The 19,135-nt window shown below is 38.4% G+C and overlaps 1 protein-coding gene across 2 annotated transcripts in view; it reads left to right on the plus strand.

The window, feature by feature from the left end:
• Positions 1 to 19,135, plus strand: part of wdpcp (WD repeat containing planar cell polarity effector) — a 131,760-nt gene that overhangs the window by 85,300 nt on the left and 27,325 nt on the right. For both annotated transcript variants that reach the window (XM_002939317.5, XM_012963839.3), the window contains one exon: positions 1,199 to 1,301. In XM_002939317.5, coding sequence (XP_002939363.1) covers positions 1,199 to 1,301 — 103 coding nt within the window. The remainder of the gene's footprint in view (positions 1 to 1,198; positions 1,302 to 19,135) is intronic.

The following is a 19,135-nucleotide window of genomic DNA, read 5'->3' on the forward strand; positions in this document are numbered from 1 at the left end:
TATGCCTCATGTATAGTAGAAGCTCCACATGTACAAAAACATATTTTATAACATATACAGGATAATGTCAGCAGAGAAACACCCATGCAAGCTACCTGAGACTGCCATAGACATGGGTGTAACACAGGTGTAGCAATTCCGTATAGCACCCATTAATATCAGTGTGAGCTTCAGAAGGTAGGATGTACAAAATAAAAGGGTTAGTAGTAAAATAGTTAGCTAAAAATTTAATCTATAAAGGCTGGTGTGAACAGGTGTCTACCATAATTACCTGAATACAACTGCACCTTTTGCATCTCTCTAACCTGTTAGTGACTAAAATGAGGGCTACATGGGAGATTCTGAGCACTCAGGGAAGGGTCAAAAGCAAACTAACTGAACAATTATGTCCCATGTTTCCCCCATCCTTTCTAGATGCTGACTAACAGGTTAGTGTGATGCAAAGGAGGAAGTAGGATTCTGGCTATTAAGTTAGACATCCTTTTACCCCAGCCTATACATAACATTTTTGGCTTACTAAGTATAGTGAAAACATATTTTTATCTATTTACTTTGAACAATTCTTTTAATTTAACTGAAGGGCACTGGTTTAGTCAACTATTATAGAAAACCCTTGAAAAAGTGAGCTATTATTTATGAGAAAAGTATATTTATAGTTTTGTTGAATACTCAGATGTCTCATTTGCTATACTACCTGTTACCTTCAAAAATACTATTGTTCTGTGTTACTATACGTTAACGGGGTATTATAAAAGCTCTGTATTAACTTCATTTCACATGCTTCTCTTAACTGAACAATTCAATAGCAATGCTGCCCTACAGGTTTGTCCTGGATGCACTGTACCTTCTATTGTTGGTTGAATGTGAATGACACCTGAAACCTTCCTTTTTATTATTTTCATACATAAATCAGTTATTTATTAGCTAATTTGTCAAAGGCATGTGCTGGTAGCTATATTTCTAATTGTGTGTATTTTACTTAAGGAAATGTGTTCAGTTACTTTGTTAGATAGAGCAAAGGAGAAATAGATTTACATAGTAAAGAATAAAAACTGCAAACATTAAAAAGTAACAGTGGGTTCATCTGCCTCGTCTTTTACTGTGATCTTGGCTGTGATTCTCTTTCTTTGAAATTCTTCTTTGTTGTGTGGCCAAGATTCATTTTAGATTAATCTTTTATTTTGCTTGATTTCCAAAGGACATCCATTACCTTGCACTAGATAAGGGTGAATTGGCACTGGCAAAAGTCGCAAGGAAAAAGGCTGAGGAAATAGATGCAGAATCAATAAACTCGGGAGAGGGTAAGAATTAATGCTGTTTGGGAAAAAAAGCTTTATTTGTGTTTTTTTGTTTTTAATCAATATTTTTTCTGTAATACTGCAATGCTACAAATGCAGGGGGTTGTTGGTGAGTCTGATTTAGCATCTAGGGAAAGGAGAATTAGTGGAGATAATCTTCAGTCACCACCTGTGGATCTTTGACTCCGAATACAGGTCTTACAAGAAATAAACTCAAAGTTAGAAAATATGCTACTGTCAGCTTGGTTTGTGATTCTTTTCCCTCTAGTCTTTATTCTAACATGACACATTGGCTGCTCCCAAACTATAGGGACTTTTGGTAATTCTGTTATTATTCTATCCTATAGCATTACTGAATCAGAAATCATATAGTAGCAATTTCAAAAGTGATTCATATTTCCATTTATATATAATGATTAATATGTATTGAATTAGTCTTTTTTTTATTTCTGGGCCCAATTCCATAGGGTTAAAGGTTAATAGCTGTACAGGATCACCAGGGCTGCCATCTGTAATCAAGGGGCCCTATGCTGCTAAGTTAGCCAGACAATTCCCCCAGTGGATCCCAGGTATTAACTCACTGATCACATGGGCCTTCTGTATGGTGGGCTCTGTCAACATGTAAAATGAAGCACCAGAGAAAAAAATGTCTCTCGTGTGAATGACTACACCTCTGATCTGCCCTGGCCGCTGTCTAATTATCCTAAAACTACACAGAATTCATCTTAACCCTGCACACTTGAGTACAGTCCCTGACCTGTGAGACTTGCTTTTCCATTGTGGGGCCCCTGACTGCAGTAGCTCCTGTATACCCTTAATGGCAGCCCTTAGCCTAACCATTAAAAGGAGAAATACATTATCGGCACAAAAACTTGCACACACTTGTGCTTGCATTTTTCTGCTTAAATCAATTCTGAATAGATTAAGGCTCACCATACCCTCAGTTTTTAATTTTTTCATTTGTATTTATCTATGGTAACTACTCCCATGGGACAGTGTGTGTGTGAGTGTGTGTAGGAGTCCTTTATTTGTGCAGCATCAAAGATGTAACATTGACATTTTGGAACTCCTCACCTGTTCTTCTGGATCTCCAACTACTAATTCCTTAGTTTCTGGCTCTTACTCTGTACTACTATAACACTTTGGGGGAGATTTACTAATCCACGAACGCTCCAAGCGTTTGTTCGAACACTCTGTGCGTATTTTCTGCGACTTTTTTGTTGCTTGCGCGACTTTTTCGTACTTTGCAACAAAATTTGTGCGACAAAATCATATTGTCGCGCCAAGTATGAAAGTTTCGGATTCATTCAAGCTTCGGTATCGTGACTTTCCTTGGGCCAGGTTGGAGCTGCAGAATGCCATTGAGCCCTATGGGAGGCTTTCCTTGGGCCGGGTTGGAGCTGCAGAGTGCCATTGAGCCCTATGGGAGACTTTTCTTGGGCCAGGTTGGAGCTGCAGAGTGCCATTGAGTCCTATGGGAGGCTTTCCTTGGGCCGGGTTGGAGCTGCAGAGTGCCATTGAGCCCTATGGGAGACTTTCCTTGGGCCGAGTTGGAGCTGCAGAGTGCCATTGAGACCTATGGGAGACTTTCCTTGGGCCAGGTTGGAGCTGCAGGGTGCCATTGAGCCCTATGGGAGACTTTCCTTGGGCCGGGTTGGAGCTGCAGAGTGCCATTGAGCCCTATGGGAGGCTTTCCTTGGGCCGGGTTGGAGCTGCAGAGTGCCATTGAGCCCTATGGGAGACTTTCCTTGGGCCGGGTTGGAGCTGCAGAATGCCATTGAGCCCTATGGGAGGCTTTCCTTGGGCCGGGTTGGAGCTGCAGAGTGCCATTGAGCCCTATGGGAGACTTTCCTTGGGCCGGGTTGGAGCTGCAGAGTGCCATTGAGCCCTATGGGAGACTTTCCTTGGGCCGGGTTGGAGCTGCAGAGTGCCATTGAGCCCTATGGGAGGCTTTCCTTGGGCCAGGTTGGAGCTGCAGAGTGCCATTGAGACCTATGGGAGGCTTTCCTTGGGCCGGGTTGGAGCTGCAGAGTGCCATTGAGCCCTATGGGAGGCTTTCCTTGGGCCAGGTTGGAGCTGCAGAGTGCCATTGAGCCCTACGGAAGACTTTCCTTGGGCCGGGTTGGAGCTGCAGAGTGCCATTGAGCCCTATGGGAGACTTTCCTTGGGCCGGGTTGGAGCTGCAGAGTGCCATTGAGCCCTATGGGAGGCTTTCCTTGGGCCAGGTTGGAGCTGCAGAGTGCCATTGAGACCTATGGGAGGCTTTCCTTGGGCCGGGTTGGAGCTGCAGAGTGCCATTGAGCCCTATGGGAGGCTTTCCTTGGGCCAGGTTGGAGCTGCAGAGTGCCATTGAGCCCTATGGAAGACTTTCCTTGGGCCGGGTTGGAGCTGCAGAGTGCCATTGAGCCCTATGGGAGACTTTCCTTGGGCCAGGTTGGAGCTGCAGAGTGCCATTGATTCCTATGGGAGGCTTTCAAAATCATGCACAGAAGGATCAAAATCGGAAAGGTTTTCCCGCTGTTTAAACGAAAATTTAAATACGAAAATTTTGGATTGCCAATATGATATTATCGTGACTAATACAATTTTTTCATAGGCATTTTCGTGATATTTGCGATCTTCAGAAATTATCGGATCCAATCCAAATTTGTCCCATTCGGGATTCGAACTCCTGTTTTCATGAATGTAGCCCTTTGTGTTGCAGTAATCTTGTTCCTTGCACTTTTGCTGTGTTTCAGTAGATTTTTAAAAAGAAAAACATAAATAATTTAATTTGCAACACCATAGTTTAGGCAACATCCAAATACATTTTGAAGATGTTCACTTCATCATGTGATTTGCAGTAAATAGGTGTTTTTTTTATACTGTCTTCAGTAACTTGCCTACTTAGTACCATACAATTTTTTATCATGTAAAAAATGCAATTTTTTGCCTTTTTGCCTTGACTTAATTCTTTCAGCAGATTAACGAGATAAATGAGTAGTATTACTTTTCATTTTTTGCTATAGTGTTACTTCACATCATATAATGGATAGACCACACATCTATGTGTACCATAAAGGAGGGGTGATTTTTGTGTTTGGGAGGGGGGGGGCTCATTATTGACATTTCCTACACACATCCCTGTATCACAAGGTGTTATTCCATGTATAATACCACAGAATACATGGAAGGGTAAATGCAATGCAGTGGAAATGTTATATAAAATACCTCACAGAACACCTCTGTTCTAATTGTTTGCTGCCTGCCCTGAATTCTTGGCCAAGTTTATGTCTGACCCTTTGCTGTGCCACACTTTGGTTCTATTTCTGTCATGTTCAGTTTCTCTGTTGGCCTGCAGCAAAATGTTCCAAGGCCCCAAAAAGGTGTAAGTAAAGAATGGTCCTGGCAGGGTTTGCCTGCTCACTAAAGAGAGTGGTTCCGCTAGAAGTCCCAGGGCTCTTTCTGCACAGGTCGTAGCATTCATGTATAATAACGAGGGATGCACTGAATCCAGGCTTTGGATTTGGTATTCGCCCAGGATTCAGCCTTTTTAGGCAGGGTTTGGATTCAGGCGAAACCATGGTCGAACCGAATCCTAATTAGAATATGCTGATTTGGTTCGGTATTCGGCTGAATCCCTTACAATGGGTTCGGTGCATCCCTAATAATAACCTCAGAACATATGGCTGTGCGGTGACAACTTCTTGTATAATACCTCCATCCTGTTGTTCTAGGAAAGTTGTTGATGTTACTTTGAAAAGGCTTAGCCTCCCCACGTCTTCATAATAATCCACAAGTTATACCTATCAAAGCAAAGATGTATAGTTATTATCAACAAACATTTATAAAACACCAACATATTCTACAGCATTGTATATTAGAAGTATGTATACAGTATACATTAAACATACAGATGGCAAAAAGGGCCAATAACATTAAAGCTGCCGATGTTGTTGAGTGTAGGCTTGGCTTTAAATTTTTTTTAATCACTAAAAGTTATATTTGATTATATTTTTCTAGTTTAATGTATACATGGGAGTTTTCGGTAAGGTCCTTTTACTAGGTATTTCTGCTGTTCATAGCCTTAGCTTCTGTGAAATGCACCTGGTTCCTGCACTACAGCATAGATTGCTAATTTAACTGTCACTTAACCGTGCCACAAGGAAATGACATGGCATAACCTATTAAGAAATCCTATAATTAATAATGATCAGGTAGTTAAAAATCCCAGGAGTTTAAACCTTATTTCTTGATAACGCTTGAACGAAAAGTGTATGTAGAAATGTCAGAAAGATTCCCTAGGCCAACTTCCATCAAATTACACATGGACCGAGTGAGATGAATTTATTTAACCTTCAAATCAATAGTTTTCACCCAAAAGGGATTCTTGTTGTAACAAGAAAGGGAGATAAATTCTACCTAGTTCAAAGGCATGCTGTGAAGCACTATCATTTCAGTTAGTGTGAAATTAAATTACAAATGTCGGTACTTGTAATGATGTGGAACTGCATTTAATGTGGGCAGTTTAATGAAAACATTAGATGGGCGAAGGAGCAAAATCTGTGGATTGCTTGGTTTGCCCTTATTAGTTTACCTACTACAAAAAAAATTATTTGGTTAGTTAAAGAAACCCGATAAGTAATATTTACCATTTATGAATTTATATTAGTGATAGGGGATGGACCACAAATATGATTGTTTAAAAGCTGATTAAGATACAGGTATGGGATCCATTATCCAGAAACCTGTTATCCAGAAAGCTCTGAATTACAGGAAAGCCATCTCCCATAGAGTCCATTATAAGCAAATAAAATGGTTTCCTTTTTTCCTTTAACAATAAAACAGTACCTTGTATTTGACCCAAATTATGCAAGAATTCCTTATCTGAGCATTCTGGATAACAGGTCCCATACCTGTAGTTATCTTTACATAATAACCCAAACCATTATATGTAAAATTGCGAACTGTGTCTTAAACTATATAGACCCCTATTAATGTGCTCATTTACATTGGTATTATGTATGATTAGGAAAATCTTGCCCTGCTTTCTACTCATGGCCTGCAGCTTTCTTTCTTCAATATAATCTCTTTGTTACATACATTTGATGTATTAGTGGCTCTGGATATTAGTTTTCTTGCACATTACATACGACTATGCCCACATTTAGTGCATTCAGGTAAATAAAAAGTTAGTAATACCAAAAAAAACAGAAGGGGTTTTATATGCATTTAAATATAATTACTAATATCATAATATAATAATAATATTATATTACTGTTACCTGCACATTTTGTTTAAGAAAAGTTTTTTTTTTACCCTACGGCTCCTGACATGACTTAAACATTCTGGCGTCAAGGTTCAACTTCATTTCCATTACTGTGGTGGGAAGACATACACAGTGTAAAGTAGTTAAAAGTTTCCACGCAAGGCAACTTTGGCTGCTTCGGAAAAGGGGAGCCGTGCTCACATAGTTTAAGCTAGTATTTAACCAAAGGAACTGCCATTCAAAGTCCAGTAGGGTTGTTCAGCACCTTTGTATTACAGGTAAGAGGAAAGCTTATATAACGGATTCAAATCTAATTTATTGCATTTGACACACCTTTAGGCTTCTTGCATATAGGGTAATTTGTCCAGTGCTGCCCTTGCCTTGAGAACAGTGGTGAACAAAATGCCCCCTCTACCTGCCGTCATTTGCAATTCAAGTGAATGACAAGCACACAATTGGAACACACACAGAGAGGTGACAGATGGACCTTGATGCCAGAATGTTTAAACCATGCCAGGAGCCTTAGGGTAAAAACTTTTCTTGAACAAAATCGGACTGTTGCTGTCAAGCCGTATTTAATTTGCAGATAATGAGAAAATAGACACTGAAATGTCTATAAAGTATTTTCACATTCTGGTGTTACTGTCAGCCTATTCTCAGCACTTTAAATCTTTCAGCTGTAAAGATGGCTACATACTTAGGGGAACATCTGTTACGGATCGTATTTTTTTTTTATTCAAGTTTTTTAGCACTAAAATTGTTTATTTACTAATTACTTTAAACAAAGAAAAATGTGATATTTATTAAGTGGAAAAAACCACAGAAAACTGTAGTACAAAACTTTGCCATCTAAAAGCTGCCGAGGCCATGTAGAAGCCAATGGAAGTTGTCCTTATCCAAATGTAAAATCTTTCTTTGCTTCAAGGTTTTAGAGGTATACAGGATTTTTTTGTTTGTAATCACACAAAAATTCTTCCGAAAAGGAGCATTTTGAGGTTTTCACATAAATGATTCAGATTTTCACATAAATACGTAGACATTCATTCTTTTTTAAGAAGTTCCATCGTGGTAGAAAAAGAACATAAAAGTTACACAAATACAATTTGTAATAAATCTGCCCCTAGATGTTTTACTATTTAACTATTATGTAAAGTGCCAAAAGTCAATGATTTAACTTGTTAATCCTAAGGCAGCCTTGTACTTATGTGCCATTAATATCACTTCTCTTAGAGAGCAAGTGAATAATTTATTTTCTTCATGGCTACCCCCTTTCCCCTCACCCCCCCCCCCCCGATACCTTATGTACATCAATGCACAAAATGATGTCCCTTTAAAAAATGAGATAACATTTTAATTCACTGTATGACCACAAGCAGTTAGATGTAGACAGGCAGAAACATAACCTTATATGACATTGCTCGTGTAGGCATTGTAGAGATAAGCACCAGCATGGCACACCTTGTGGGCAAACAATTTCTGGTGTTTTCCACACCTTTTGTTTTTTGTAAATCACAGATGGATAGGTAAATAAAACCTGTTCAAAAATCTGTACTGATGCCCAAACTGAAAGGTCCACTCATGTACAAAATCCATCAAATAGATGTATTAATATCTGCATTCATGAACAAGTCTTCAGGCAAAGCGCTTTTTAGACTTGGCAATTAAGCTATAATAATAATCAGAAACTGTCCGTAACATATACAAGAAACTAAGCAGCATAGAAGCTAAGGCTGGGAAAAAAAATAAAAAAAACACATTCTTGTCCTCTCTCAAAACCATTATTAAAATATAAAAAAATATTCATAACTTTAAGTGTATTCAACACAAAATTGTATACATTAGATGTGTAAACTTTGTTTATTTCATGTTTTGAGACTTATACCATTCATTGGAACCACAGTGTTTTGACCAAGATGCTACCGGTGCACATTCTTGGTTTATAACTCTAAAGATAATGCAGCCAATTACTCTGTGAGAGTATCAGTATCAGAGTATCCCACTGCTCCAAACCATTTGTGTCACTTGGGCCTCATCAAGACAGGATCTGGATGCTTTGATATAGCTTTCATTTCTTGCACATAAACCATTTAGCATGGCATTTTGGTGTGTGCAGACCATTTATTATATTGGTATCACCACTACTAATGTTTTTTTTAACTGGCACCAGAAGATAAGTCCAGTGGGGACACAGAGCTGCTTTAAAGCTTTACTTAAGTGCAATTACTTTGGGACACAAAATATCCATTCATTTAAGAACTATTGTGAGATACGCAATGGCTAACATGTTAATAAAGATTTCTATTTAAACATTTTTATATGTTCTTTTTTACATTTAAATTACTTAAAATGCATTCACTTTGATTTGATGCTGGGGACTTCTGTTGATATTTGGACCACTGACGCAACCAGTGCATGGAAAGCACTATCAGACGTATTCAGATATGTGAGGCTATAGTGTAATAGAAAACATTACTGTCCCATGGCTCATATGTGCCTTTAGGATGGAAGGGTTTGGGATTCATTGTGGTTGCTTGCTTGTCAAAGTATGTGAGCTAGAGGCTGGTTGATCTTTCTTGGTGGCTTGCTCAGCACAAGAAAAGGAAGGAAAACTTGTAGAAACATGTACATACATTTAATTTTGAAATGTGTGTGGAAATAGTAATCAGTTTTATTTAATTGAATAGCCATAGTTTTCCAGTGGATGAATAAGAACACATATGCCACAATACTAAGCCAGTGTAAAGTTAAAAAGGAAAGCAAAGAACAGAACCTCTGTATAAAATCTTAATTAAAACACACTCTTTACTATTTATATTAATCTTTTAAATTAAACATAAATAAAACATAAATATATAATCAGTTGTACCATGTTAGATGTCTTCCTAACATTCCTCCCTCTGAGTTAGCAGGAGCTGACTCTTCCTTACCACCACAGCCTACTAGCAGTCACGGGGCTCATTTAGAAACACTGGATAATTTTGCACCTGGGTAGTAACAACATAGCAACCAATGCTATGGTTAGATTTTTTTCAGCTAGCTGCAGGTTGAAATTTGCCCAATTTTTATAAACGAGCCCAATGCCCGCAGTAGCTTCCATCTCTTTTTGTGCTGCTTCACAGCACATGTGTGAAATACATTTGTCACGTGATTTTTTTTTTTTTTGTCACCTGCGTTTTTTTGACGTGCGACAAATTTTTTCTCGGCGAATCTTTCCAGAAGTTTCGCAAAACATCCATGCCTGGCAAAAAAATTCGCTAATCACTAGTTGTCACTTACTCAAGCATAGGGACTGATACACAAGCTACAGTATAAATACAATATCAAATAAACAATACAAAGCCAGTTAGTAATCAAATTAAAATTTACATTATATTACATCTTAGAAATCAATATATTCTTCATCAAAATGTTTTAAACATTCTTGATGACCCCTAAGCTTAGCTTAGGGGTCTGTGTTGAACAATTCGCCAAACAAGATCAAAGCTAGTGATATGCTGGGGACAACTTTAAAAGGCTGAATTAATACCTTTATAGGGACTGCTGAACCTCTGGGCTGCTAGAGTACGTTCTAGCCATATTCATTTTTAGGCTTTACTTTTCCATTAGAGTTCAGTGGTTTCATTACTCCTGTTGTCAACAATATTGAAACATAATTTTCTGGTCTGATTTCACTGATTCTTCAGACCATTTTTTTTAGTATATATCTTTGTTTTTATAGTTTAATCTCTTAAAACAAAATGAAATTTAACTATACAAGAAGAAAAAAATACCCCAACCTTAAGAGTTTGAAAAATTCTGTAGATTTGCCTTTCCAGGCAGTGTCTCTAGAGTCCAGACTTAGGCACCCTCTAGGCCAGATGCCAGCCTTGTCACTGCCTAAGGCTCACATTGAAAGGCAAAGGTTCAGAATATTTTTGGACATTAAGTTCCTCTCATATGGTTTGAAATGGAACTTATTAAATATAATCTGAACACTGTCTTTCAGCACAATTGATATTACCAAAAAAAAAGAAAAGTGTTACATTAGGTATCTGATTTACATATGCTGCTATATTTGTGTCATTTGAAAATAAATTGTTAAATAATGTAAAGAATAATTTGTAATGAGACTTTAAGGCTCCCTAAAGCCACAATCTCCTGTTCTAGAGGTATTATTTCAGATGTCTAATTCTCCTGAACTTGGGTATCCATAAGCGTTGACTGTCATGCCTATGAAGTTCGTCATCCATTGGCAGAGAGCTGCCCAGCAGGCATCTTCATAAATGATGCCATTTCTCCAGAGCACAATTGTGCAGCATCAGTGGCTTTTTAAAATTTTTTTAAAAAATCAGACAAAAGCTGCTTATTTATTTATTTAGATATACTGTTGTGTTTTTTAGCATAATTGTATTTCAGGGCCATAGCTTTTCGATTATTGAACCTATTTTTCCTCTTGTCGGCTATATAGTTGACAAAGTCATATGTAACTTTTACATGAAGCTGAGAATTCTTGTACTGCCTCATGACACTCCAAGACTGGATCCGATAGATGGCAGCTACATTGGTGATATTACCTACATATCTCACTGGTCCTTTTCAATAATGTGAAAAAGGGTTAGTTATCCAAGGTCCACTAGTACCTTTGCACATAATAGTGAAGAGTGTGGATGTATTTTGAAGATGTCTAAATTAATTTTCTTTTAACCAATGTTGTTTTAGAATACTTTTGTATGTTAAAGCCTGTTTGATTAAAAAAAAAATCTAAGTGCTTAACATTGGACCTCATTTCTCTATATATTGTATTTGTTTTGCTAAACCATTTTTTCTTAATCTTCACCCATTTCCAATGTGTCAGTTTTGATCTTTACTTTCCTACTGCTCAGCTTTCTTTGCCTTAAGACATATTACTAAATCCTTAATAATTCTACTCACATCAAAGTATAAGTTGCATCCTAACTGCTAAGGCATCCTAATAGCTGTTGGTCCTGTTATTCTGTACTGCACAGAAAATGTAACTATTAAATATATAGACCTGGTGCCATCTTTTCACTTATACACCAATGTTTTAAAGAAACTTATAGGATGTGGTGTTTTTAATCATCTTATTTTTTTAAAAAACATTAAAATTTGTAGGCCTTCACTTAAATGCTAAGGTTTGTTGAGAAAAATCTGATTGCCTTGTTAGGTTCAAATAAGCAGTACAGTTATGGGATCCCTTATCCAGATATCCCGTTATCCTAGCTACGGAAAGCCTGTCTCCCATAGACTCCATTTTACTCAAATAATTTAGAATTTTAAAACTGATTTCCTTTTCCTCTGTAATAATAAAACAGTACCTGTACTTGATCCCAACTAAGATATAATTAATCCTTATTGGATGCAAAACAATCCTATTGGGTTTAATTAATGTTTTATTGATTTTTTAGTAGACTTGAGGTATAGAGATCCAAATTACAGAAAGACCCCTTATCTGGAATACCCTTGGTCCCAAGTATTCTGGATAAGGTGTACTATAAGGTGTACTATATCTAGGTATGTAGATGCAAAAAATGATCAAAATTAAACATAAGATTCTTGGTTAATAAAAAGTGATTTTTAATAAATACACTTTATCAGGTGCCGTGTAGGTATGTAATGAAGAATTCTATGCGGCTTTATGTTGATCCTGTATATTTTGCGATAAGAAAGGAATTTATTTTTTTCTTCCATGTTGCTGAATAGGGAACATGAGAAACTGGATAAACTGTAGTCTTTTTTTTCTTTCCACAGTCATGCAAAATATATACATATGTGTCCTCAGGTTCCTTTCAAAATTCTTGATCCAAATAGCACAAAGGCCAAAACCATATTGTCTCATAAAAAAGGAACTACTGCACCAGAATGGCATTTTACTTGAATTTTGTTCTGACTGATATAAGTTAGTTTGCACCTAGTACAGTGCAACTGATTTGTACTGAACTCATGAGAAAGCATGCAAGAAAGTGTAACGCTGCCTAGTACTTACAAACAATGCATAAGGTGTTTACTTACTACCAGAGCAGGTTGCACTTAAACAGGCAGATGTGACAGATGGTATAAATCTTTTAATTGTTTTGCCCGGCCTATGTAATTTTGGATAAATAGTGCCTGGATAAAACATGCGTGATTCTGCTTTTCAAGAGCCGCTTCACAGATAAAGCCACTACTGCAAAGTCTTCACTTAGATATCCAGAATATTATTAATTATTTGCCCCTGCCAGTAGAACCTTCCCGCTCTGTATGTATGTAAAGTGCGCATGTGCAGGGAGCTCCTCCTACTGACTGCATGCAAAAAGACAAACTGACCATATGCACAAACTTCAGTGCCTGCTTGACCAGAGATGGAAGCTAGAAGAATACAACCAAAAGGCCCATATAAAAGAAACAAGGGATTTTTTTTTTCTTGTTAGCCTTTGTATGTATTCTGTTTCTTCCCAGTTAAATATTTGCATTTGTTTGAGGGGCACTCTACTAACTATCTTCTGGTTTTGATTTTCAGCACTGCTCTCTGGTGTTCCCCTTGCAATAAGATGATTTAAATTTTGCTCTCTACATAATACTAAGGGGCAGATTTACTAATCCACAAATCCGAATCCCGAAAGGGAAAAAATCGTGTTGGAAACGAAAATTTTGCGCCTTTTTCGTCGCCGTCGCGATTTTTCGTATTTGTCGCTACTTTTTTGTTGCTGTCGCGACTTTATCGTATTTCTTGTGATTTTTCCGTATTGAGCGATAGTAAACGGCTGAAAAACCAATCCGATTTTTTTCGCGACGTTGTTGAAAAAGTTGCGGAAAATATACGAAAAAGTCGCGACAGCGACGAAAAAATCGTGGGACATACGAAAAATCCCGATGGCGACGAGAAAGTCGCAAAAAATACCGATCGTTACGATAAAACGCATTCGGACGCTTTCGGTCTGTTCGTGGATTAGTAAATCTCCCCCTAAGGCTTAAGCCACAAGGGGCTGATTCTGGGCTTGCTGATAAAGGCATGTCTTGAATCAACCACTATGCTCCGTTTAGCTTTCCGATGTGCCTGCCAGACCTTGGGCCCAGGTGCAAGGCACACACAGCAGATTTAAGCACCGAAATTTGCAAGTATGCATTTCAGCCCCTTATGGCCATAGTCTTAAATTTTTGCAAAATACTATATTTGGTTGCTTTTAATGCTTTTAAAACTGTTTTCTCTTTCTTGAGGGTGAGTTTGCAGTAATGGTAGCCTAGCTGTAAAAATAGCAATTAAGCCCCACATTTGCATTTTCTACCAGTTTCCAAGAAGTCTGTGGAGGAAATTTGCTCTAAGCTACTGTTGTTTATCTAGTAGAGTATGATAAGTATGGTGAGAGGGCTTTTAGTGATATCTACAGCAATTGCAGCAATGCTGTTTTCAAGGAATTTAGTAGTGACTTCTTCTTTTTAACTGCATGCACTACATAACTAGAATGCAGAATTTATTAATAAATGTAGAGACATTGACTCTTTAAGCATATTAAGAAATTTTTTGATTAAACAATCAAAAATAAATTTAGCAATTTACAAGGGAAGAAAGAAGCTTTAAAACATCTTCTGCATGATGATCCAATAGGTAATTGATATTGAAAGAAATATTGCTTAAGTTACCCTTCATCCAACAGTTTTCTATCACTAATGACAGAACAGCTTCCATGAGCCTAAAACTACCCCAGCTGCCAGTTTTGCTTATGTCTCTGATTACCCATGACTGCAGTATTTTCACTGAGACACATTTATGATGTTTGTGATATATCTTTGTCCGTGCCCCAGTGGAACTTACGTAGTCTCTAAGGTTCAATGTAAATATGGAAAATGTATATTTATCAATTTACTTAAAAATATGTGAGCGATTAGAATGAGAAAAAGATTGTTAGTCTTTCCTTGGTTATACAAATACAAGTGCTAGGCCATTACCTATAGTATAGGTATTAGACAAAGGGGCACATTTACTTACCCACGAACGTTCCGACGGCGTCTGAATGCGTTTTTTCCGTAATGATCGGTATTTTGCGATTTTTCGGAAAATTGTCGCGACTTTTTCGTAGCCATTACGAATGTTTCGCAAAATGATGCGACTTTTTCGTAGCCGTTACAAATTGCGCGAAAAGTCGCGACTTTTTCGCAGCTTTCACGCCGAGTACGAAAGATTCGGATTCATTCAAGCTTCAGTATGGTGACTTTCCTTGGGCCAGGTTGGAGCTTCAGGGTGCCATTGAGCCCTATGGGAGACTTTCCTTGGGCCGGGTTGGAGCTACAGAGTGCCATTGAGCCCTATGGGAGACTTTCCTTGGGCCAGGTTGGAGCTGCAGAGTGCCATTGAGCCCTATGGGAGACTTTCCTTGGGCCGGGTTGGAGCTGCAGAGTGCCATTGAGCCCTATGGGAGACTTTCCTTGGGCCAGGTTGGAGCTACAGAGTGCCATTGAGCCCTATGGGAGACTTTCCTTGGGCCGGGTTGGAGCTGCAGAGTGCCATTGAGCCCTATGGGAGACTTTCCTTGGGCCAGGTTGGAGCTGCAGAGTGCCATTGAGCCCTATGGGAGACTTTCCTTGGGCCGGGTTGGAGCTGCAGAGTGCCATTGAGCCCTATGGGAGACTTTCCTTGGGCCGGGTAGGAGCTGCAGAGTGCCATTGAGCCCTATGGGAGGCTTTCCTTGGGCCAGGTTGGAGCTGCAGGGTGCCATTGAATCCTATGGGAGGCTTCCAAAATCATGCTAAGTCTGAAAGTTTTGCCCGCCGCTTACGAGCGCTCAATACGAAAAAGTCGCGACAAGATACGAGCGAATAGTAATGGCTACGAAAAATTTGCGACTTTTCGCGCAAGTCGTAATGGTTACGAAAACGTCGCGTCAATTTCCGAAAAGTCGTAAAGGCGACGAAAAAGTCGCAAAATGTTCGTTTTCCAATCTGAATTTTTCCAATTCGAATTCGTGTCTTAGTAAATCAGCCCCAAAGTGTATAGAAAGGATGAGGAAACATAAAAGTTGTGTTAACTGACTTGAACCCTTTTATTATAAACATATTCTACAGGCCCAGATTGCAACAAGGATATTAATGACTTGCAAGATTTATTGAATCTGTTGTTATCTTTTTGGGCAAGATCCATTATTTATTTCCAGTTCTTTCTGGGACAGATGGGGAGTTTTTATAGTTTGCTAATCCCAAATGAGGCTCAGTAGTTGATGACTGATGAGCTTTGAAACCATACAAATGAATAATAGGGTGACACAGGCTTAAAACACTCTCTAAGAAAAAAAACTGTGCTGCTCTGACCATTGCAACAATTGCTGCACAGCCCTGTACTGAAAAGGGACTTCTACATGAAACAAATCAGCTTCAGCAATGTGATGGTTTCAGATGCTTATACCCAGTCCTTGCAGAACTCCTTCAGGCATTAAGCACTTTATGTGATGGTGCTTCTTGGTATGCCTGAGCTAAAAATTACTCGGGAGTGATTGACAGTTCACAAGTATTCTTCAGAGAAAACCTATGAGATTTTTTTTCTGGTTCACACACTTCATTAGCCACACCCCTTGTGTAAATTGTACATTGTCAATCAAGTCAGAGGAGTTTTTCAAAACAAGTCTACTTATAACAACCTAGTTCCTTTTATGTCTCATTGGCCTAGGGCAGAATTGACAAAATGCATCCTCAGTGTGTCTTCAGAAAGGTTGTTCATTTTGCTTGCACTGAATTCTACATGCTTCTGACATGTTCTTTACTCATATGGCCCCTTATGAAGAAAAAGTATTTTTTTGGTGTTATATAGCTTTCATTACTTGCTTCAAGCTGTTTGGCGTGGTAGAAAATGATGGATGTTTTCGGGAATATTTAACAAGATAAAAAGGAACCCCCAAATTCACTCTCATTATCGTTGAACATATAAAAGGTAGCAAAAAGTTATCATTTTAATTATGAGGTTAAGGTTAGATATGCAAAGTTACACGAGTGTAAAATGCTTCATGCAAATTTAATGTACATTAGTGTACATTCTAACGGGTCTTAAGTTGTTTGATCACTGTGATCAATTAATCTTCCGCTGCTATACTAATACACATTCTACAATTCTTTCCTAGCAGAAACTGGACATCTTTATTCTCTCTGGCATTTATATTATCTTTTAAACAGTGTATCCTAAAGCCCACATATTGTTACTGCCTGGTTGCTATGGGCAACATCACCAGTAATATTTATCTCCAATCTTAGTAAACACGCCCCATAGTTACATAGTTAATTTGGGTTGAAAATAGATCAAAGTCCATCAAGTTTAACCTGTCCAAGTAAACCCCAGGTCACATATACAAACAGCATTCCACACCAACCTATCTGTGCACTCACATATATAAACTGTATATACCAATATCTACTATGAAGATCATCCAGGCCCCTCTTAAAGGCATAAAAATGATCTACCATCACAACATCACTAGGAAGGGCATTCCCCAATCTCACTGCCCTCACCGTGAAATAAACCCCCTATGCTGCTTCAAATGAAAATTCCGTTCCTCTAGTCTAAAGGGGGGGCCTCTGGTGCGCTGATCGTTTTTATGGGAAAAAGAACATCCCCCATCTGCCTATAACCCCTCTAATGTACTTGTACAGAGTAATCATGTCCCCTCACAAGCGCCTCTTTCCAGAGAAAACAACCCCAACCCTGACAGTCTAATCTCATAGTTTAAATCTGCCATCCCCTTTACCAGTTTAGTTGCAGTCTCTGCACTCTCTCCAGCTCATTAATATCCTTCTTAAGGACTGGAGCCCAAAACTGCACTGCATACTCAAGGTGAGGCCTTACCAGGGACCTATAAAGGGGCAAAATTATGTTTTCATCCCTTCAGTCAATGCCCTTTTTTATACAAGACAGCACATTATTTGCTTTACATTAGACAACTTGTTATCTACAGAAATCCCAAGATCCTTTTCAATTAAGCATCCCCCAACACACTACCATTTAGTGTATATCTTGCATTAATATTGTGCTACTACTAAAGTGCATAACTTATCAACATTGAACTTCATTTTCCAGTTTGCTGCCCAGTTTTCCAATCTCTCATGGCAGCATCCGGCATGGAATATATAGTTTTGCACAATTTAGTATCAGAAGCAAAAACAGAGACCATACTTTAACAAAGTCCAAGTAGGATACATCCACTGCTATACTAGGGTTAAGGTTCCTGCTCAACTCCAGATTAACTGCAATTAATTTAGTCTGGCATTGGCTATTGTGTAATGCATCGCTTGTATTCCAGTAAATAAACACACTTGGGGGCACATTTACTAAGATCTGATTTTTTTCTGGGCTTAATACACAATATGGAAAAATTATAATTTCTGAAGTTCTGAAAATGCTTTAATTGTTCGTATGAAAATATCACAAATGTGTTCCAAAAGTCACAATATTTTTATGCCGAAAAGTTCATTATGCCACACAAACCTTTCTGGCTTTGATGCCTTCCATGTCTGGCTTTGGAAGCCTTCCATAGGACTCAATGGTACTCGACAGATCAAATCTGTTGAAAAGATAGTCCAAAGGGAAGTGTAACCAAAGCGCTAACAAATTCCGAAATGTTTGTATTCTTTGTGCAAAGTACAATGTTCTACAAGTTAGAAAAAATACAAAATTATCTCAAAATTGTTTAGTAAATGGGCCCCATAGGGTTTTCGTGTGGACCCTCCTGCTCTTGACCATTTGACCTGTTTCATGGTCAATGCCTATTTGTGAATGGGAACAAAGAGGAGAAATAGATGAAAGGATAGAAGCTAGCATGTAAATAAAAGAGACTAGGAGAATAAAGAGTTTGGGTGAGGAAAAATAGTTTGGAATTCGGACCTAGGGTCTGTGGTTTTCTGGTGGGCCCCTGGGTTCCCAGTCCGACATTGGCATCAGATTTGCACCTGGGCAGTGTGCAGTCAATCAGGGATCAGTTTTGTTCAGCCATGTGCAATTAAAACAAAAACTTGATTGGGTGCTATGAGTACCCAGGTACAAATTTGGCCAGCGTTGATAAATGACCTCCATTGTGTCTGGTGCCTGGCAAGTGAAAAGACAATAGCAAAACATCTTTTTTTATCATGTCATGTTTGTGGGAAGCACTTAAGACTTTACTTACAGGCTTATTTACCAAAATTTTCAAATAGAATCAAAATTGTAAAAAAAAGTAAATGTTAGCTTATTTATTAAAAAATCCAAATAAAAAAATGTTAATGAATAAAACTGAAAAAAATTAAAATACCTTGAATTTGTAATTTGCTTATTATTTTAAACAAATACGATTAGAAAAACTTAAATTGCATTAATTGTTTAAATTTTCCCAAGGACAGCTCCCCTTGACTTCTACTAGGGATGCACCAAATCCAGGATTCAGTTCGGGATTTGGTCAAGATTCGGCCGAATCCATGCTCCTGACTGAACCGAATCCTTAAAATTACGTGACTTTTTGTCACATAAACATGTAAGTTTAAGAAATTTTCGCCGCTCGCTGCGCCCGCAATAGATCGCTGCTACCGTGGGTGACTAACCAATCCGGAGTGCCTTTCCACCGGCAACAATAGGAGTCCAGTGGAGAGGCCTATGTATCAATT

Source organism: Xenopus tropicalis, chromosome 5 (genome assembly GCF_000004195.4).
Source record: "Xenopus tropicalis strain Nigerian chromosome 5, UCB_Xtro_10.0, whole genome shotgun sequence".
NCBI lineage: Eukaryota > Metazoa > Chordata > Amphibia > Anura > Pipidae > Xenopus > Xenopus tropicalis.